Source organism: Bos indicus, chromosome 12, assembly GCF_029378745.1.
Source record: "Bos indicus isolate NIAB-ARS_2022 breed Sahiwal x Tharparkar chromosome 12, NIAB-ARS_B.indTharparkar_mat_pri_1.0, whole genome shotgun sequence".
In the NCBI taxonomy this organism is placed as follows: domain Eukaryota; kingdom Metazoa; phylum Chordata; class Mammalia; order Artiodactyla; family Bovidae; genus Bos; species Bos indicus.
In genome coordinates, this window is record NC_091771.1 from 18,872,738 (window position 1) to 18,891,627 (window position 18,890).

The window sequence follows — 18,890 nt, forward strand, 5'->3', positions numbered from 1 at the left end:
CTGGCAGACAGATGCCTGCCTGTACTGGCAGTTAATTTAATCTCTGGATTTAATTTAATCCAGAGATTAATTTAACCACTCGACCACCAGGGAAGTCCTATAAACCAACTTCAAATGACTATTAATTTGTCTTCACTTGCTGAAACACAAATCTGATATTTTTCTCCCAAAACAATCCAATGGCTTCCCGTTTCCTATAGGATAATGTCAAATGCTTTAGGTTAACATTTTAGAATCTCCAGATGGGGGTACAAACTGATCATTTCAGCCTTTTCCACCAATGACCAGGTATGCAGATCATATCCCATTAAATCTTGAAGATCTGCCTGAACTGAAAACGAACACTTCCCTTTACAGTATTATTCTGACACTTATGTATGGTCTTAATTATATTTGTTCAAAATTTTACTCAGTGTGAACTACAGCTCTTAAGAGGGATAGTAATAATAATTTTTTAGACTAGCAGTTACCAAGTACAGTACCATGTGCTCAGTGCTAAACTCTGCAGAAACTACCTCACTAAAAGACTCATAATGACCTACTGAAGTAGGTATTATTATTGTCTTCAGATTGCAGTGAGGAAATCAAGACTTAAGGAAGTTAGGTAACTTGCCCAAAGTCTTAGCAAGTAAATAGCAGAACCCTGTCTGGACACGAAAATCTCTCTGACAATGCATATAATGTAACATTATTTTGTGCAAAGGTAATATTATAAATTTTACTCTTACTTTACAGATAAGGAAACTGAGACTTGGTAGAAAGCTGCAGAGGCTTGCCCAAGGTCACAGAGATAAGTGCAAGAGACCAGAAAAAGGAATAATCAGAGAACAAAAAAGAGTTCTTATAAATTAAAAATAGGGTAGTTGAAAGGAAAGTTCAGTTGAGTTTATCTTCAATGGAAGATACAATTAAGAATATCTTCTGACTAGTGAGACAAAAAGACAAACAGAAAAGAGAAGAATTAAGAAATCAACCTCAGAGATTTTGCTTTGACTAACAGGAGGTCTAGAAAGTAAGGACAGAGAATATGGAAGGGAATACATTTTCAAAAAAACACTAAGGGGCAGAGACTGTAGGCTGTCTGCAGAATCCTTTCTCCTCTTCTTCCTGGGCGCTAACTACATTTCTCAGGTTCCCTTAAGAATTAAGAGGCCAAGTGACTAAGTGCTCTCAAATGGAATGTGAGTGGGAGTAATACAAGCCATTTCCAGGCCTGGCTCATAGATTCTCCCAAGTATATTTGCCTTCCTGTGGGCTGACCTGGCAATCAACAAAGTGATCTTAGGAAGCACTCTTTGAAGGAACCCCTGCTGACCTAGAGCATCTGTTCTTCTTGATTATGTGAAAATACATTTATCTTGTAGTGGGGCCACTACATTGTGGGGTCTATTTCTTATAAAGCTTAAGGTTTCTTATACTTTTAAACTACCCTAATACATGATACAAGTATATTGCCCTTTCCAGAATTTAAAGACTTAATTCTCCAGTAAAAACAATATTTTGTACGGAAAAACAAAGTAATAGTATACTACATAGCTATAATAATATAAATGTGCCTTTTTAATGAAATAAAAAATTGTGATAAAGGGTATTGGGAGGGTGAGGGGAAGGAAAATGGAGTAGTGATGGTGGTGGAAAAACAAAATTGTCACCTAGTCCATGAGAAATTTAACAGATATATTTTTCAAATGGACAAATCAAAACTTAGTAAAAGCTCCTAATTCATAATATAGAGGTAAATACCAGATGAACAAATAAAAAAGATCAAAGTGGTTGTCTTTGGTAAATGGGACTGAGGGATGGAGAAGGAAAAAGCAAAGAGCTGCTGTTTGTTGAGTCTGGTTATTTATTTGGCTGCACCGGGTCTTAGCTGCGGCATGTGGGATCTAGCTCCCTGACCAAGGATTGAATCTGGGCCCCCTGCATTGGGAAGGCGGAGTCTTAGCCACCAGATCACCAAGGAAGTCCCTGTATCTGGTTTTTAAACTATGTGGCATGTATTATTTTGATACAATTAAATATTTTAAAATGCACAAGGACTTGGGAACTGAAAACAGATGAGATGGACTAGGTATGGAATAGCATGTGAAGTTCAAAATGATAAAGTAGAAAGACAGAGAAGGGGAGACAAAAGACAAAAGGCTACTATCCCCAAGCCTTGCTGCATCCATATTTCTGATCCTAGGAGTTACAGTAGCCTCACAATGCCCAAGAAACCTTTGTAAATGAGCAAACATAAAAAAGTCATAATCGGGGATTTTATTACCTGACTAGACTTTAGGTTTTTGGCTGCCCTGTGGTGCCATATATGTACAGTGATATTTATTCTATCCCCACATGAAAGCATGTCACCTGAATAGAAGCTAACCATTGAAGGATATTGTATGTATGCGTCCGTGTCTGTGTATATTTGTGTAATGAGGGGATTCAATTTTATGTAAAGAGGGTAAAGTGTGAATGTGAAAGTGTTAGCTGCTCAATTGTGTTCAACTCTTTGCAACCCAGTGGACTGTATCCCACCAGGTTTTTCTGTCCATGGAATTCTCCAGACAAGAATACTGGAGTGGGTAGCCATTCCCTTCTCCAGGGGATCTTCCCAACCTGGGGACTGAAGCTGGGTCTCTCGTAGGAAGATTCTTTACCATCTGAGCCACTAGTGAAGCAAAGAGGGTAAGTGGGCAGCCAGAAAGAGGGCGGATTGGGAAGTGTAAGCTATAATGTAACAGGTAGAGAAGACAGGAAAGTGGAGGAAAGAGGGGCAGTAGGTGGAAGGAATTTTACTTAGAAAGCATTTTGTTGCAGCCTGAACAATCACAGAGACATAGATTTGGAGGGCTGACTTCAAGCATAGCAAATATGAATCCAAAAGGGAATTGATCATATCTGAAATGATGCTAACGCTATCTACTTTTAACAACTTTTCCAGACTCAAACCTACTTTAAAGGAAAGCATCCACCTACCCTTTGAGGAGCATAAACAGGATGTGAGGATGAGCACTAATGTACTCCACGGTAGGAATCCGAGTGCCTATCTGTCTTCTCAGGATGTTGTTAAATATCTGGGTCACATCCTTTTTTCCCTGTTAAAGAAACAACCATTAAGTTGTATATTTTAAATGGGTGAATTGTATGGCATGTACATTATTTCAAAAGCTGTTTGTATACAAACATACTCAGTCCATTTAATATGATATTTTCCCACCTGTGCATTCTTTGACTTCATCTGTCTAAAGATGGGTACAAAAATAAACAAACAACCAGAGTCAAGTCCAAATAAAATCAATGCCCTACACACATAGTAAGCATTTCATATCATTAAATGCATGAAGTACAGTCAAAGCTTGTGTCTAAAGGCTTTATGATCTCTATTTTTACAGTAATAAAATCAAAGATTAAGGACCACTTTTTAATTAGGGTTGGGGAACAGAAAAAGGTCTTAAGGGGATAGAAAGTTTCAAAAACTTAGGACCATAAACTGGCTTATTGAGAAGCTGATTCTAGAGGGCTTTTTTTGCTTTTAGTTTTTTACTGTAGCAAGAAATAATCATTAGTGATTAATATCACAGTAGGAAGTTTTCTGCATTTTGGAGCTGCCTTCTAATTCAACCCGAACAGTTGACTGTATCCACCCTATTTCTGCAAGGCACACCTGCCTTTAAAATGAATGCATGGACTCTTAACATACAACACGTTTTCATCCTTTGATCTCTTATCACACTGTGTTTCAAAACATCAAAGAGTCTAGGGCTGTGTCTTGAATACTGGCTAAACCTCAAAAACCATAGCTCTGAGTTTGATCCTGAGCCCATAAAGCAGAAAGCTTGCAATCTCAGCCATAACTTTTTTTTTTTTTGGAACTCATAAGAATATGCTGAAGTAATTTTTTTTTCTGTCAGCATCTTTAAGGCTTAAAGGATTAGACAAAAATTTATGGTTATAAAGTAATGAGTTTTCTTTTTAAACAACTGTAACCCAAAGGTCTGTCTTCTAATGAGCCCTTATTCACATCACAGCAGGGTCTTCCAGTACTTTGCTCAGCCCATTGCACTACTTTCCTCCTGGTTTCTGAAGAAGGAAGTGGGTTTGTCACACAGATTGCTGAGTTAGTCTCTGCTATGGCACCCCACTCCAGTACTCTTGCCTGGAAAACCCCATGGACAGAAGAGCCTGGTGGGCTGCAGTCCATGGGGTCGCACAGAGTCGGACACAACCGAAACGACTTAGCAGCAGCAGCAGCTCAATCTAAACCAACGCCTCGGGCCACCAGCACTGCGGTCAGCTCTGGATTTCAAACCCCTGCTCCTAGCTCCTCTCAACCCTTGTCCATTGTCTTGCCTTCTACAACCAGTTATTTCCTCAACTAGCTGTTTTATATATGGTTTATCCCAAGTGTAGAAAACCGCCTCTTCTCCTTCATTCAACATATTATTAGTACATACTTCCTTTATCAAGGGTTTAAGGGTAATTACAGCGCACTGCAGAAACAACTTCCAATTGAACCCCACATATCACTATTATTAAAGATTGCTCAGCATTTCTGATTATCTTTTTCCTTAAGCCCCTTCCTCTGTCATGGTTCTGGAGCCTTCAATTGCCCTTACTCTATACCCTTTTCCTATCTCCTATTTCCTTCTACTATCAAAGTTAGCCAATGAGAGGACATTTCTCAAATTTCTGTTATTTTACTCTGCAAAAGGAATCTAAGCTCTTTTCTTTCAGTCTTTTCCTTTCAAACACTGCCTGGAGACCTCACTTTTCACAGTGAATAAAAAAGCCCATGTAGGTGTCTTCTAAACAAAAGGTCTGTTTTTCTCTGTAAGCAATGCTCCATCTTTTTAGGCTATCTGGCAAAAGCTGCAGCCCATCCCTAAAGAAATAATTTTCCTTTCCTGTTATAAAAATACACCAAAGATTTTATAGTCGAAGAGATGCAGGTTCGATCCCTGGGTGGGAAGATTCCCTGGAGAAGGGCATGGTGACCCACCCCAGTATTCTTGCCTGGAGAATCCCATGGACAGAGGAGGCTACAGTCCATGGGGTCGCACAGAGTAAGACATGATTGAAGTGACTTAACATGCAAAACGCACTTTTTAATGTGGATACTTTAAGCATGAGAAGAAAAGTTGCTGCCTGCAGGCTGATCTTTAACACTTCTAGTCCATAGAAATGGATAGTACATTTCTGCAAGTAGTCTAATAATGCTCGTAATGGTGCATTCTTTCTGAAAATACTGTATGTAATCGGTGGAATGCTTAAAACTAAACTGTTTTCAACTTTAACTGCTTTTCATTCATTCATTCAACCAAGAAGCATTTATAAGTATTTATTTTCTGTGGGCTTGATTGAGGAGGACGGCTTCACCTACTGAATATCACATTCATTTATAACTATGTTCTAGGTGACAACTGAATGAACAAAGTCAAGAGCTGTCTGGTTAACTACACCTCAATAACGCTGGGAAAAAAAAAAAAACTGCCTGCAATTATCACTACAGCAAGCCTTTGTAACGATAGTATTGAGTCACCAGGGAAAATTATTACATCTAGTACATCATTTTGGAGGACAGGCACGTCTACAATGCATTTTATAAAGAAAATGTAAAGTAAGCCACAAAAATACTACTTATCTACTTATCTCTCTCCATTTGAAGAGTTAACTTAATCTTCAGCTACATGGAAAATTCAAATATTCAGAAAGATAAATATTTTTCCCCAAGGATTTTGGAGAGTAGAATTTTACTCTACTTGATAATGTAGAAGTCCATTTTTAGGCAACTTAATGACTTAATTCCCAAATAATTTTGAAGTAAACTTTCTTACTGTTCCTCTTTTGTTACCTAAGTCAATGCAACACAAAGATGTGAAACATACCAAGTTTTTCTTTGGTCTACTCCCACCTCCTCAGTTCTTGGCCAGCGCTTTAAGCCTATCTATTCTGTGGTTGCTCAAGGCTTCACAAGGTCACCGGACCCGACAATATTTCACCCTTGACTCAGTCTTCAAAACATAACCAACCTTGGTCATAGTCCTTCCAGCATCCCACTGCAGATTAGGTTAATCTCATACACTAACTCAAGCTAAATTAATGATGATAATAGCTTAATACACTGCTGCTTTCAGGGAAACACACAAAACAATAGATTTACAGAAATCTAACACCATCTTCCAAGAGCAGGGGAGTTTCCCATTTACGGTCACTCACCAACCAAGTTTAAAACTAAAATAATAAACAAAGAAACAGACATCAAGGGTTATAACAAAAACAAACCAGATTATATTTAACTTAAGTTTGAGAAGGAGAGAAGATGAGAATATACTATTTGGCATCTATATATTTGCATATATATTTAAGTGTTCTTCCGTAACACATATATGTATATATATTTTACTTAGTTTAATATTTAAAAACAATGCTGTAAGTTGATATTATTCCTATTTTATAGATGGTAAAGTTTAGTCTCAAAGAGGTTATGTTGCTAACTACCAAATGGCAGAGCAGGGACTCCATACATAAACAATTCTAAATCTAAGTCAAGGGTTTTCCCACTATGCACAGCTACTACAAATGTCCATAATACCTCATTTTAAACTAAATTAAGGAAACATGAAAGTATATAAACACAAAGATAAAACTACACTTTAATTCCATTAAGTCTGGTTTAAAAAAGGAAATGAGGAGGGGCTTCCTAGGCGGTCTAGTGGCTAAAACTCCACACTCCCAATGCACAGGGCCCTTGTTTGATCCCTGGTCAGGGAACTAGATCCCACATGCTGCAACTAAGACCCAGTGCAGCCAAAATAAATAACCAAACAAAATATTTTTAAAAAGGGAAATAGGGAGTAAGATGGGGAGGAAGAAAGACAAGACAAGCTAGAGGGAAAACTAAGAAAGGAGATAATTGAGCAGAAAATGTCAAAGTTAGAGAAACAGATAAGGCAGGGAAGGAAGAAAAAGACACGTTTCTCCCATCCAAGTATTAACCAGGCCCAACCCTGCTTAGCTTTGGAGATCAGACAAGATTGGGCACGTTCAGAGTGGTATGGCCATAGACAAGACAGAGGTTTCTAAAAGGGAGGCTGAATTGAAATCTGGGCCCTGGGGGGCCCTCAGACAATCTTGTTTCTAGTCAAACACACAGAGCAGTCTTGCCCTGCATTCCTCCTCCTCAGCTCTGCTGCTGCTGCTGCTAAGTCGCTTCAGTTGTGTCCGACTCTGTGCGACCCCATAGACGGCGGCTCCCACGTCCCTGGGATTCTCCAGGCAAGAACACTGGAGTGGGTTGCCATTTCTCCAATGCATGAAAGTGAAAAGTCAAAGTGAAGTCGCTCAGTCGTGTCCGACTCTTAGCCACCCCATGGACTGCAGTCTACCAGGCTGCTCCATCCATGGGATTTTCCAGGCAAGAGTACTGGAGTGGGGTGCCATTGCCTTCTCCGCTCCTCAGCTCTAGTTGGCCAAAATTGTCTTCCATCTAAGCCATCCAGAGAACCGTGAGCTAGTATTTCCACACATCCCCAGAGCCCCGACCTTATCTTGGTCCATCACTGTAATGAGTCTCCTTTTACTTCCTCGGTGACAAAACTAAAGCAATTTACTTCAGAAATCTCCATTCTCTTCTATCTCTGAGAATTAATGGAGATCCAAGCGCTTACCTGACAGTATCTAAAGCCTGATAGTAGTAGCAAAACAACAATCAAATCAAAACCAAGATTTCCATCATGAAATGTGTCTTACAACCACACATTTCATTGAGAAACCACTGTTCTAAGTTAGACATACCATAGATAATAAAATGCTTACACACATTCACCCCTTATGTTTCTAGATTATTGTTTTACATATTATTTCAGTAATTAGGTATAACTGCTTTCAAAAAATGAGAGAAATATCCTATATTAGTAGCATTTAAAAAAATTCTTAAATCGTTGGTATAAATGTTTTAATTAAAGAAACAGGCCTGGGAGATACTACATTTGAATCTCAGCTTAGGCGCTTAGTGACCAAGTGACTTTGGGGAAATTAATATCTTTAAACTTTAGAGTCTTCATTTATAAATCAAGGCTAATAATATAGTACTGATCATATACAGGTTGCTTTAAGAATAAAATGAGAGACTTCCCTTGTGGTCAGTGGCTAAGACTCCGTGTTCCCAATGCAGGGGGTCTGGGTTCAATACCTGGTCAGGGTTTGATCCCTGGTCAGGGAACTAGATCCCACATGCCCTAATTAAACCTGGCAAGCCAAATAAATAAATATTTTTTAAAACTTATAAAGAAAAGAATTAAGCTAGAAGAGAGCTTAAAAACTGTACAACATTCAGTAAGCACTCAAGTTATCTTTTATTATTATTGACCATTAACTTCACTACTTAGCTGCATAAAACTTAACTATGGTATACCTTTTGCTTTTTTTTAAAAAAAAGATTAAGGTGATTTTAGAAGTTTTAGTGGAGAAAATGGGATTTTAAATAATATATAAATAGTAATAATTTGGCCATGTGATGCAAACAGCCAACTCATTGGAAAAGACCCTGAAAGACTGAAGGCAAAAGGAAAAGAGGGCAGCAGGATGGGATGGTTGGATGGCATCGCCAAGTCCGTGGATGTGAACTTGGACAAACTCCAGCAGAAAGTGAGGGCCAGGGAGGCCTGGGATGCTGTAGTCCATGGGGTCATAAAGAGTCGGACACAACTTAGCAACTGAACAACAACAACAGTAACAAAAAATGACAGTCAAATATTGGTAGTCATGTGTATAAAAATTGAAAAGCACAACTGTCATCCTTTGGCAGATGGTGTACCTCAAAGTCTATCAGCTGTAGGTCGGCTATGAGTGTCACCAGCAGCCCGGTGTTGTAGAGCTCCTGTGAGAGCTGGGCCACAGCTTCCACTGGGGGCTCCTTGTCACTCGTCCCACACAGAATTTCTTTCATTGCTTGCAGTGATTTTGACACTTCTTCTGAAGCCTAGGGACCAAAATATACGCTAATAGTTAAGAGTGAAAAAAAAAAATTTCAGGCTACAAATAAACAAAAACCACTTCTTGAGCCCTGCTTATTTACTTTTAAAATTCTGTATAATTATTATTTTTTATTGACTGAATGATAACTGTTTTACAGTGTTGTGTGAGCTCTTCTGTACAATATATCCCCTCCCTCCTGAACCTCCCTTCTACCCGCCAACACCCCGCCAACCCCATTGCCTCACTGCCCTCCAGGGCATCACAGAGCACTCAGCTGAGCCCCCTGTGCGATACAGCAGCTTCCCACTGGTTACCTATTTTCTGCTTATTTGTGATTAAAGAACTCAATACAGTTACAAACAAACAAAAGCCATGTAGTAGGCACTGTTTTTGTTTTTTTTTGAAAATATTACTGAAATTAATTTATAAAAGAGAGATCTTTAGTATTTCTACTTGGTTAATATAATTGAAATGATCTTTCTTTAAATCATATTCATAGTGAACTCTGCTAGTAATAAATTATAAATTTAACTCTTGAAAATTAAATTCAATCCATGTTGAAGATTTATCAGTAGCAAGTAGTCTTATTTAAAGCTTTTGTTAATGATTTTCAACAAATCCCTATGATTCTTATTTTTTAAATGGAATAGGTACAAAATCATATATTGTCAAAACCCATAACCTTTGTCAATCCACTGATCCCTCACACATAACCATTATCACTTTGTTATCTATGAAACTTAAAAAAAAAAAGCAAAAAATCTCACTACATTATAAAGAAAAATACGAGAGGGACTTCCCTGGTGGTCCAGTGGCTAGTACTCCACCCTCCAATGCAGGGGGCCCTCCCACATGCTGAAACTGAGTTCACTTGCCACAACTAAAAACTCCATGTGCTGCAACTAAGATTCAGTGCAGCCAAACTAATTAATTAGAAGAAGAATAGGAGAACCTACAGAGAAGAAAGTATATCAGTGAGTAGGGCCTGGGGAGGGGAGAATGAGGTGCTGAACATATTCTGAAATTAGATGGTGGTGATGGGTACACAACCTTCTGAATAAACTAATAACCACTGAATTGCATACTTTAAAATGGTAGATTGTGTAGTATCTTAATTATACTAAGAAATTATAGCAAAAAAATTTAAAAAACAGGTAAGCAAAACAAACAGGCAAATTAGTTAACACTTTGCTGAATATTTTAAAGTAGGTATAGTTTTAGTACTTTCAAGTATTGTACTCTAATCATTATAATTAAAGAAGGAAATAGAATAAGGCAAAAATAATAAAAAAACTACCTCATAGTAATTGTTAATTAAAAAATTAATTTCCAGATACATTTCATGATATGACTGAAGAAATCCTTAATTTATTAAAGGTAAGAAGTTTTCTTAAATTGTGATATATACCTATAGAAGATTACTTTAAACATATATAGAGTTCAGAATAATTATAAAGCAAACACTTGTGTGGCCAAAACAGAGGTCAAAAAAGAGAACATTCTTAGCATCCCAGAAGCCACCTGGAATGCCCTCTTTTCAGTCTAGAAGTAAATCCTTCTACGTCTTTGATGACAATCACTTATTTACTTTTCTTTACAGGTTATTTTAAAATCTATGTTTGTTTCCCAAAACCACATAGCTGAGTTCTGCTGACTTGGAATAGTACCTGTACCCTCTTATGATTTGTTTCTTTCACTCAACACTGTATTTGTAAGGCTCGTTCTTCCTGCTCTATGTCGCAGCACTTCTTTAAATTCACTGTTGTATAGTATTCTATTGATAGCTGGACTGCAACTTCTCAGTTTCACTGTTGATGGACATCGAGGTGTTTCCACTGATGGGTTACTATGAACAACAATGCTAGGAACAATCTTGACAACGCATCCTGGTGCACATGTGCAAGAACATCTCTAGAGTTTACACTAGGAGGGAACCGAAGGGTTTTAGAGCATGCATGCAGTCGGTGCGGGGGTGCAGGTGTGATCAATCGTGTCCGACTCTTTGTGACCCCATAGACTGCAGCCCGCCAGGCTCCTCTGTCCATGGGGATCTTCCAGGCAAGAATGCTGGAGTCGGTTGCCATTTCCTCCTCCAGAGGATCTTCCCCACCCAGAGGTCAAACTGCATCTCCTGTGTCTCTTGCATTGCAGGTGGATTCTTTACCGATGAGACCCCAGGGAAGCCCCAGTCACTTTAGAGACAAACTGAATATGTTGGACTCAATGTTCCTTTGAGGGAATATCTAAGATACTAAAAAGACCTTCCTATGAGGAAGTGCTGCCCAGTAGGACTTTAAAACAATATTAAAAGGAGGCTGCACTGGGTATTCCTGGCAGTCCAGTGGTTATCACTCCATGCTTCCAGTGCAAGGTTCAATCCCTGGTTGGGGAACTAAGATTCCACATGACGCTGTGGTGTGGCCGAAAAGAGAAAAAAGGCAGCATCGTCGTAGAAACTGTCAGATGATCTTTAAACACAAACTTTTTACTCTTCATGTATAACATTATACACAGTGTAAGTATTAACAGTATAACCCGTTAGATGTTTAACTGTAAAACCCTTTAATGTTTTTTTTTTTTTCATTCTGAATTTTTTCCTTCTAGTTTTATTGAAATATAATTGACATAAAGTCCTGTAAGTTTCAGGTGTACAGCATAATGATTTGACTTACATATATCATGAAATGTTTATCACAATAAGTTTTTCCATCACTGCATACAGATACAAAATTAAAGAAACAGAGGAGAAAAAAATTTTTTTCCTTGTGATGAGAACTCAGGATTCTCTTAACAACTTCCATATATAACATACAGCAGTGTTAATCACATTTATCATGCTGCACCTTATATTTCTAGTACTTTCTTACCTTTCAACCGGAAGATTGACTACATCTAATTCCTTCTGCCCAACACCCCTGCCTCTGGTAACCACAAATCTGATCTCTTTTTCTGAGTTTGTTTGTTCATATATTTTTGAAGTATAATTGACCTGTAACACTATGTCAGTTTCTGTTACACAACATAGTGATTCTACATTTCTATACATTTCTAAAATATGTAAGTCTAGTTACGATCTGTGGCCATACAGAGACACTACTTGGTTACTGACTACATTCTCGACACTCTCCTACCCACGCAACTGGAAGTCTGTACCTCTTAATCTCCCTCACCAGTTCCTTGCCCCAACCCCAACCCCACCTCCCCTCTGACAATAACTGTTTCTCCTTAATATTGTTTTGTTTTTTAGATTCCACATATAAGTGAAACTGCACAGTGTTTGTCTTTCTCTGACTTATTTCACTTAGCATAGTGAACCTCTAGGTCTATCCAAGTTGTTGCAAATGGCAAGATGTCCTTTCCTTTTTATGACTGAGTAATATTCTGTTACTCCTTAACTCTAGAGGATCCAAGGTTGGTCTGAGGCTCTAGAAATGAATGAAGAGTTCAAGACAACATATTCAATAATTATCAATGGCATAAGACCTGAAACCAATTTAAATGTATTCACAAAGACCCTGAGAGTGCATCGCAGACCATGTTTAGGATTCTTCATTAAGCTTTTACATTGGCTTGTGGTCTATTCATGTATTTTAATAATAACATTATTGTTTTAGCTCATACCTTATCTGTCTTTTTGTCTTGCTTTTCCAAAATGGCCAAGTTGTCTCTCAGAATTTTCACGATTTCTGCTGGATTTTTGTGTGATTTACTAAACAGAGGCATTTTTTCATCTATAGAAATCTCTTCATGCAATATAGAACACTAAAAACAAGTAAACAACAAAAATTATGATTTTAATTCTTAATATGATTAAATTGTTATACCAAAATGTCATATTTCCAACAAATTCAGTAATATGGAACATTAAAATCGATCAAACTAAAACAATTTTTAAGTTTCATGCCAAATTTAAGTTAGTGTAAAATATTTCAAGAAAGATATTTTTAAAGGTTTACCTAAAAGTTTTTACTCAGAGTTTAATATTTTTCTTATAAGAGAAATTAAAGATTTATGCAAGAATAGGAAAAGGAGTATTCTTAGAGAATAAGCTGATACTTAAAACTAGATATTTTGACTAAAGAGAGTGAGGAATATGGTAATATTAATGATGATAAAATAGAACATGTAAAACAAAAGTCAGACTAAGATAAACAAGCTCTGGTAAAGCAATATTTTAAAACATTCCACTCAATAGCAATAACAAAATTACAATGTAAAATTATTTAGAATCTGTTTATTTTTATTTTTTTTACTCTTCAAATATTCAGCTGGCCATACTCACTGATGAAATGAGGATTACCATGATGGCTGGGACTGGGGAGGTGAGGAGGAGGGGAAAAGAAAAATCAGTTCTTCTTTTTGAGAACATTTATTTGCATAGAGCAGAAAAAGCCAAATATAGCTATTATCACCCTGTTTATACTAAAAATGTGCTAGGGAAAAAGATCTAAATTAAAGGCTCCAGTTAAGAGAAACATATTCATTTGCTCTACATGAATTAACAAAAATATGTCAAACATTACAGAAATATGATGTAATTAATCAAAAGCTGCCATTAACCAGTGATCCAGAGGTAACAACTGTTATCAGCTTTTATACATACTCCTCCTTAACTTTTCTCTCTATATCTAAAAATATATTTTTAAAACCAAAATATAAGAGTACTAAAAACAGTATTTTTCGGGCTATAGTATTTTTTTAGGCTTTCCCTAATGGAAGAAAGCAAAGAGAAACTAAAGAACCTCTTGGTGAAAGAGGAGAGTGAAAATGTTGGCTTAAAACTCAACATTCAAAAAACTAAGATCACGGCATTTGGGCCTATCACCTCATGGCAAATAGATGGGGAAGCAATGGAAACAGTGACAGACATTATTTTCCTGGGCTCCAAAATCACTGCAGACGGTGACTGCAGCCATGAAATTAAAAGATGCTTGCTCCTTGGAAGAAAAGCTATGACAAATCTAGACAGTATATTAAAAAGCAGAGTTACCACGTTGCTGACAAAGGTCTGTCTAGTCAAAGCTATGGTTTTCCAGTAGTCATGTATGGATGTGACAGCTGGACCATAAAGAAGGCTGAGCACCAAAGAATGATGCTTTTGAACTCTAGTGTTGGAGAAAACTCTTGAGAGTCCCTTGGACTGCAAGGAAATCAAACCAGTCAATCCTATAGGAAATCAGCCTTGAATATTCATTGGAAAGACAGATGCTGAAACTGAAGCTCCAATACTTTGGCCACCTGATGCGAAGAGCCAACTCACTGGAAAAGACCCTGATGCTGGGCAAGATTGAGGGAAGGAGGAGAAGGGGACAACAGAGGATGAGATGGTTGGATGGCATCACCAACTCAGAGGACATGAATTTGAGCAAACTCAGGAGATAGTGAAGGACAGGAAAGCCTGGCGTGCTGCAGTCCATGGGTCACAAAGAGTCCGACACAACTGAGCGACTGAACAACAACAACAACATCCATTATACAGACATACAATTACTAGGAGTATTTGGTAATTTCTTATTAAATTTTATTTTACCAATACCTCTATAGAAAGACTTCTCGGTTAACTCCATTTTTCCTCATATTTTTCTTATTAACAATAATGCAATTAATCAATGAAGAATATTACACACAAATATATAACAGCAACTGATAGCAATACTCTAACCAGTTACGGATCCAGCATAACCTTGGTTACGGTTCTAAACACTACACCCCCTAGATTCCTACTTCCCAAATCTGCTTCCCTAGGATTTCTGTCAAATCTCTGAGTTACCTGAATCCTTCCAAAAATTTTCTTCAGTATTTGTTGTTTGTGATCAAGAATTATAACGCTGGCATTCAACGTATCTGCTAAACAAACATGAAGTATTTAAATCCTAATCTAGTTCTGACTTGCTAACTGATCCACTATGATTCAGAAGTTATCATGCTTGTTTACATGTCATTTAAGTTTTTAATAAGTGTTTTTTTAAACTAACTGTGAATTCACCTTGTCATAACATTTAACTCATATTTTTTCTATCTCACTCACAAAGATATCAGGACAAATGTTGCCAAAGGCTCTGAGAAAGCCCACATACATATTGTTAGTACCAAGTAAGTTACCTTATTTTATTTTTTAATACATCCCCATGACTTACTTCAGAGAAGGCAATGGCACCCCACTCCAGTACTCTTGCCTGGAAAATCCCATGGACGGAGGAGCCTGGTGGGCTGCAGGCCATGGGGTCACTAAGAGTCAGACACAACTGAGCGACTTCACTTTCACTTTTCACTTTCATGCACTGGAGAAGGAAATGGCAACCCACTCCAGTGTTCTTGCCTGGAGAATCCCAGGGACGGGGGAGCCTGGTGGGCTGCCGTCTGTGGGGTCGCACAGAGTTGGACACGACTGAAGCGACTTAGCAGCAGCAGCATGACTTCCTTAGTTTATGACTGAAAGTTGGTACCTTTTGACCCCCTTCCACCATTTCATCCACACCCCACCCTCTGCCTCTGGCAACCACCAATCCATTCTGTGTATCTATAAGCTTGGCTTCTGTTTCTTAGTTTTTTAGATTCCACATATAAGTGAGATCATATGGTATTTGTCTTTTTCTGATTTACTTCACTTAGCATAATACCCTCAAAGTTCCATCCTTGTTGTCACAAATGGCAAGATTTCATTCTTTTATGGCTGAATAATACTGTTCTATACACACACACACCTCACACACACAGAGCATGTCTTTATCCATTCACCCATAGATGGGCACTGAGGTTGTCTCCATTATCTTGGCTATTGTAAATAATGTTGCAATAAAGATGCACAGTTCTTTATGAATTGGTGTTTCCATTTTCTTCAGATAAGTACCCAGAAGTTGAATTGCTATACCATATGGTCAGTCTATTTTTAATTTTTTGAGGAACCTTTATATTGTAAGGTTGATTCATAAAGAAAGATAGAGCATCATATTTTCAAATTAGATAGGCCAAATACAGTGAGCTCTTGCTTATTCATCACTGGCCCACACCCATTCTGAGTATAATTCTTAGTATCTATCAAGGCCAAAGATAAAGGGTGTAAGGGGGAGTTCTGAAAATGGTGCCTCCCTGGGATAACGTGGTACTAGTAATTTTTCCATAAATTCTACCTCAGAGTTTCTAGAACATGCATTATATTTCAGCAACACAAGAAGCAGGAGCAAGAGAAGATGCCATGTTAGGTCCAACAGACCGACACTGCCCAGACGAATGCCCCTGTCTGGGGCACTGAAAATCAACTTGCCCTCCAGGTTAGTGGTGACACTGAGCCACGCAGCAACACAAATGCCAGATGACCGACACAGGCCCTGCTGTACTTTTCCCATTTACAAAGTAAGTAAACAGAATAAACAACAAATAACACAGGTTCTATTTTTTTTTTTTTAAAACAGTACAAGAAAAGGGGTAAGTGTCCTGTGGACTCCAATTGGAAAGATTACTTCCAGAATTCATTCTCTGTAGGAGACAGAACAGAGATAACTGGGGGTGGGGAGGTAGGAACGGAAAGGACCTAGACAGAAAGAGAGGAGAACTGGTCAAGATAAAAGAGCAACACATAATACACGCACACACATGTGGAGACACCCCCAGACGTAGCGTGGCAATCCAGATCTGCACAGGGCAGGAGTGACCCCACAGAACTCAACTGAGGACAACTGAAAGGTACACAATTAGTCCATATTTATTTAGTCAAAAGATATTTACTGAGTTCCCATAAGGTTCGAGGCCTTGCACTACTAAATCCAAGAGTTAGTAAGCCTCAGAGTGTTCTCGATGTAGTGGGAGACAGCCACACAGAAGGGTTTGGCCAGAACACCAGAAAAGCTCAAACTAAAATGATGGAGATAAGGTACTCGTGTGTGTGTGTGTGTGGTGTATCCTGCATTGGAAAAACCTGAATGAACATTTTGGCCAACCCAGTATTATAGAAATATGGAGAAGATACAGTGTTATATCCCATAAAAACACGTATTATGACAATGAAAAGAGGCAGAGGAAGCCAACAAGTGCAAAAGGAACTGAAACATGGAGTAGAAGCAACAAAGATAGAACAGCTTAAGTAGAAAAGAGATCTAAATGTGATCACTGAAAGGATTTTTCTAGCTGAGACTAATAATGAGACCCCAAACTCACTGTGCTGCAGCGTGCTGCCGACCATGGGGTTGCAAAGAGTCGGACATGACTGAGTGACTGAACAACATCAACAAAACTCAGTGTGGCTTTCAGAAGAAACCAACACTTTTCTCTTAAAGCTCATTCCTACAAAATGACTAACAACAAAAAGGATCAAAATTAAATTGTCTTTGGACTTTCATAAAATTACATGTCATGAAGCCACGGAGAGAATCTAGAGTCCTGAAAGGAAAGTCTATAACCACATAATTAAATCTCTGGCCAACATATTTATGTGCAAATAGGCTGTGTACACTTTGTAAAATTTTTACCAAAAGTTGAGATGGAGTCAAACCCACAAAAGCTCAACAAAACCAGAAATAGTTCTTGAAAGGGAGCCTTGGTGTGGGAGGGTGAGAATCTACAATTTATTCATGTGGGAATAAAAAGAAATAAGTCAAAAAGGAAATTGCCTCAAAAATCTCAAAGAAAAAGAAGAATGGAAATAACAATGAAATTAGAAATAACTGAATCAGAAAAGGAAAAGAAAATCTCTGGTACTTTGGGTACCTGTTTTTTTCTGGTAATAGACCTTTCTGCTCTCCTTCCCACCCCACCTCACACACACCACCCCACCTACTCTAGCAAGAGGGTGAGAACATGACCCAGGCAGGGCCGAGTATCTCTTCCACTGCCCTGGCTCCAGCAGTTGGCTCACAAACGGATTGAGACACCACCAAGCTAATCAAAATATGCTTCAACTCGGCTTTTCCCCCTCGGTGTTTTAATTTAGTTTAAATAAAATATTTGGGGCATCTAAAAGAAGAAATAGAGAACAATGTAACAAGTTCCTGTGTATTTACCACCCAGCTCAAAAATTAAAACAACCCAAGCTACCACCTTGGTAGCTTCAGTTCTCCGATCCCATTCACCTCTGGCTCATACTGTATCTATTTATCATGTACCCTAGCTATACATACTTTCACACTTTTACTAATATTACAGATAATATGTGATATTGTTGCATGTGCTTTGAAGCATTATAGAAATGGTACTACAAGTCAGTTTCTTTCCCCCACCAACATTATGTTTATGAGATTTGTGTATTGATACAAATCTCACATTTATCTTACATGCTACAGAGCATCCCATTGGCTTCCCAGGTGGCGCTAGTGGTAAAAAAAAAAAAACAAAAAACCTGTCTCCCAGTGTAGGAGATGCAAGAGATGCAGGTTTGATCCCTGGGTCAGTAAGATCCCCTCGAGAAGGGCATGGCAACCCACTCTATTATTCTTGCCTGGAGAATCCCATGGACAGAGGAGCCTGGCAGTTCATAGGGTCACAAAGAGCTGGACACAACTGAAGTGACTTAGCATGCACTTATGACTATATCACAATTTGGGTTTCCCTGGTGGCTCAGTTGGTAAAGAATCTGTCTGCAATGTGGGAGATCTGGGTTCCATCCCTTGGTTGGGAAGATCCCCCAGAGAAGGGAACAGCTACCCACTCCAGTATTCTGGCCTAGAGAATTCCCTGGACTATGGGGTCGCAAAGAGTCACACACAACTGAGCGAATTTCACTCACTCTCTGAGTTCTAATTGTTTTCAATTGTTTTTTTTCAATTGTTTATTTTTTTAAATTTTTATCTATTTACTTGGCTGCTCCAGGTCTTAGATGAGGCCTGGGGGATGTTTAGCTGCGGCATGTGGGATCTAGTTTACCAACCAGGGATTGAACCCGGGCCCCTGTCTTGGGAGCAAGGAATTTTGGCCACTGGATCACCAGGAAACTCCCT

The 18,890-nt window shown here is 38.4% G+C and overlaps 1 protein-coding gene across 4 annotated transcripts in view; it reads right to left on the minus strand.

Annotated features, from left to right (window-relative positions):
• The window catches only part of CAB39L (calcium binding protein 39 like), a 93,176-nt gene that overhangs the window by 38,685 nt on the left and 35,601 nt on the right, over positions 1 to 18,890 (minus strand). For all 4 annotated transcript variants that reach the window (XM_019971307.2, XM_070800115.1, XM_019971305.2 and 1 more), the window contains 3 exons: positions 12,583 to 12,723; positions 8,801 to 8,965; positions 2,962 to 3,080 (listed from right to left, as the gene is read on the minus strand). In XM_019971307.2, the coding sequence (XP_019826866.1) occupies positions 2,962 to 3,080; positions 8,801 to 8,965; positions 12,583 to 12,684 (386 nt within the window). In that variant the 5' untranslated portion in view covers positions 12,685 to 12,723. The remainder of the gene's footprint in view (positions 1 to 2,961; positions 3,081 to 8,800; positions 8,966 to 12,582; positions 12,724 to 18,890) is intronic.